This window comes from Onthophagus taurus, chromosome 1, assembly GCF_036711975.1.
Source record: "Onthophagus taurus isolate NC chromosome 1, IU_Otau_3.0, whole genome shotgun sequence".
Classification (NCBI taxonomy): Eukaryota; Metazoa; Arthropoda; class Insecta; order Coleoptera; family Scarabaeidae; genus Onthophagus; species Onthophagus taurus.
In genome coordinates, this window is record NC_091966.1 from 26,544,031 (window position 1) to 26,546,803 (window position 2,773).

At 30.5% G+C, this 2,773-nt stretch overlaps 1 protein-coding gene across 1 annotated transcript; it reads right to left on the minus strand.

The window, feature by feature from the left end:
- Positions 1 to 375: 375 nt before the first annotated feature.
- Positions 376 to 1,482, minus strand: LOC111415960 (U1 small nuclear ribonucleoprotein A snf). The gene is made up of 4 exons (XM_023047869.2): positions 1,345 to 1,482; positions 1,013 to 1,250; positions 707 to 954; positions 376 to 646 (listed from the first exon to the last, which is right to left on the minus strand). Exons 2-4 carry the CDS (start codon positions 1,247 to 1,249, stop codon positions 487 to 489), a joined length of 645 nt encoding a protein of 214 aa, XP_022903637.1. The 5' UTR covers position 1,250; positions 1,345 to 1,482; the 3' UTR covers positions 376 to 486.
- Between the last annotated feature and the right edge of the window lie 1,291 nt (positions 1,483 to 2,773).

Consider the following 2,773-nt stretch of genomic DNA (forward strand, 5'->3'; position numbering starts at 1 on the left):
TTTGGTGCAATCGAAAACGTTTTCTGACAAAAATTCGGTCGCGAAATATTCTTCATTTCTATGAAATAATTCCAATAAGAGTTTGAACTTGAATAATTTTATTTGACAAATTTGTTAAAAAGGTTCAAAGCTCTAGGTAATAAAAAATGTTTTTCTGGAAAAAAAAATTGAAAATAATTTTTTCTTTTTATGAAATATTAAACAAAGACTTTAGTGAATATATTATAACTACACCAAGCAGTACTTTACTTATACATCTACTATAACATTACATATCAACTAGGAATTTGTAAGATGTTAATTTTAGAAAACTTAATCTGCTCTTGGGGTTATTTATAACTTACATGGAATATAAATAAAATAGTATAAGACAAGGAAATTAAAGTAGTTTAATTGAAAATCAATTAAAAAAATCGTGAGCTACATAATTAGACCTTAAATTATTACCAATTAGATGAAAAAAAAAAAAATACATTCACATTAAATCTATTTCTTTGCAAAAGATATCTTCATGGCATGTGTAGGTGTTATTTTGAATCCCTGAAGTGCATCCTTTGCTGCACCAGACTGAAGTTCATTTTCAAACTCCACAAAAGCAATATCATGACGATTTGGAACTAACCTAACTTCTTTAAATCCAGGGAATCTAAAAATATATAAATAAATAATTTAATTTTAAATTAATTTTAATTAAATTATTTCTTACTGATTAAAAAGCATCGATAACATCATTTCACTTGTCTCATCAGGGAGATTTGTTAGGAAAAGAATTTGATTTGGAGGTTGTTCAGCATTATTTCCTCCAGGTATCCTGTTAGGGTCTTTATTCTTCTTCTTCTTTTTAGGAGCATCATCTTCTTTAGTTGGAGGTGGACGTATTTTTTTAGGTCGTTCTGAATATGTACCTTTCATTTTTGCTATTATATCAGAATCAGTTTTGCTGTATTGTATTCTCTAATAAAATAAGAAACCAAAAACATAAAAAAGGTCAAGATACATTAAATTAACTTACCATTGGCTTATCGTAAAAGGGGAATCCTTGCATTGATCTTAAAGCATTTGTAGAGCTTTGAATCTCCTTGAATATCACGAAAGCTTGACCTCGCATTTTAAGGGTTTTAAAAGCAACTATATCTAGAATTTGGCCAAATTGGGAAAATATAGCAAAAAGAGACTTTTTAAGCTCTTCTTTTTTGATTTTTTCATTGAGATTATTGATATAAATCGTATTATTCGGTCTGATATCCATGCTAAAAGTGTAAACGAAAAAAGTAAGGTTATGTTTTTCGGTTTCTTAAAATACCTTTATTTACACGTAGTTTTGGGAAAAATATAATGAATTACCTTGATTTGAATTAAACTAATCACTTTTTATACCTTCATATGGTATTAATTATCTAAATAAATCGATAAATAGCATTCAAAATACAACGCTTCGGCTTTTATCAATTATTACCAACCTAACCGTTACTAGATAAAATTTCCCTAGAATCTGAAATCTACCGTTTATGTACGAATGTTAATTGGGTTGCATAAATAACAATTAATTGAATTTAAGGGGGTATTAAAAAAGGTTGAGTTAATTAATAAAACTGGTAATGACTATATCTGATCCGGTTTGGTATGAGGAAGGCCTCGGCATTAAACGACCAAAGGCATAAAAACACCGTAAAATGAACCTAACCACCGCAATAACTCGCCGTTCATAACGATTGAATTATTTTTATAACTCAACCAGTTCTAACGACCACGGGTGCTATAGTACTATCTAGTCAGGGCGTTTTACTGTTAGCACCGTTTGCCGTAACGATTGCTGTTAAAACAGAAATGGGTTTCTTAGACCGAGGTACATAAATGATGAAGATAATCTAGTTTACCATATGCCAATGTAATTAAATTTTATCTATTACTCAATTTATTTCACCAATGCTTATTGAAGCCTTGAATTTTTCAAAAGTGGTTTTAGCCAAAAAATAAAAAAAGTGAATTACTGCTATTAGCGAGTTGACTGCGAAGGTTCAGTTTTATGTGGTACATGTTTATTTCCATAAATTGCAAAACATATCGGAAATTACAAGGAAAGATAAAATGATTTAGTTTAGCCAGATAGTTCAGTGTTCTTATTGCGACTTAGAGAAGTTAAAATGTGTCCAGTACATTATTGTATTTTCAATAGTAGGAGATGGCTACTTATTGTCAAATCATATTAATAATGAAAATCGAATCTTCACCATTTCGTGGGTGATTTAGAGAACGTGTCACAGTAAATTCAGTTTAAGTGCAACTGAAAGTGTTTCTACTGGAAAACGGTTTTGTAGAGGATTTCACGAAGGGAAATTAACTCAGACGTCTCGAAAAGGTAAAAACAAAATGTTACTGATCCTTAAACTGGATTTCATCTGTACCCAACAAGATTGTGAATGATCAGAAATCACACTAAGGAATACTTTTGAATTGCTGTAACAATATTTTCGCAGCTGCGCCTCCCAATGGCATTTTAACAAAGAAGTTAAATTTTTTAAACACACTAAAGAAATAAAAGTGTAGTTACTGGTTTAATGAACCTCTCGAACGCTTATGTGGCTTTAGCTAAGAACCTACGAAATCTTCACAGTCCAGAAGAGATGATGTTCGTTTAAGTTAATTCCTGTAAGTGGAGTTGTAGTATTTTGCACGGATGAAATGCAGGTTGCAAGTCATTGATTATATGATGTTTCTCAAAATTCTTATGTGCTTGAGTGTATACAACACGGTTGTGAGCATTATACAATAC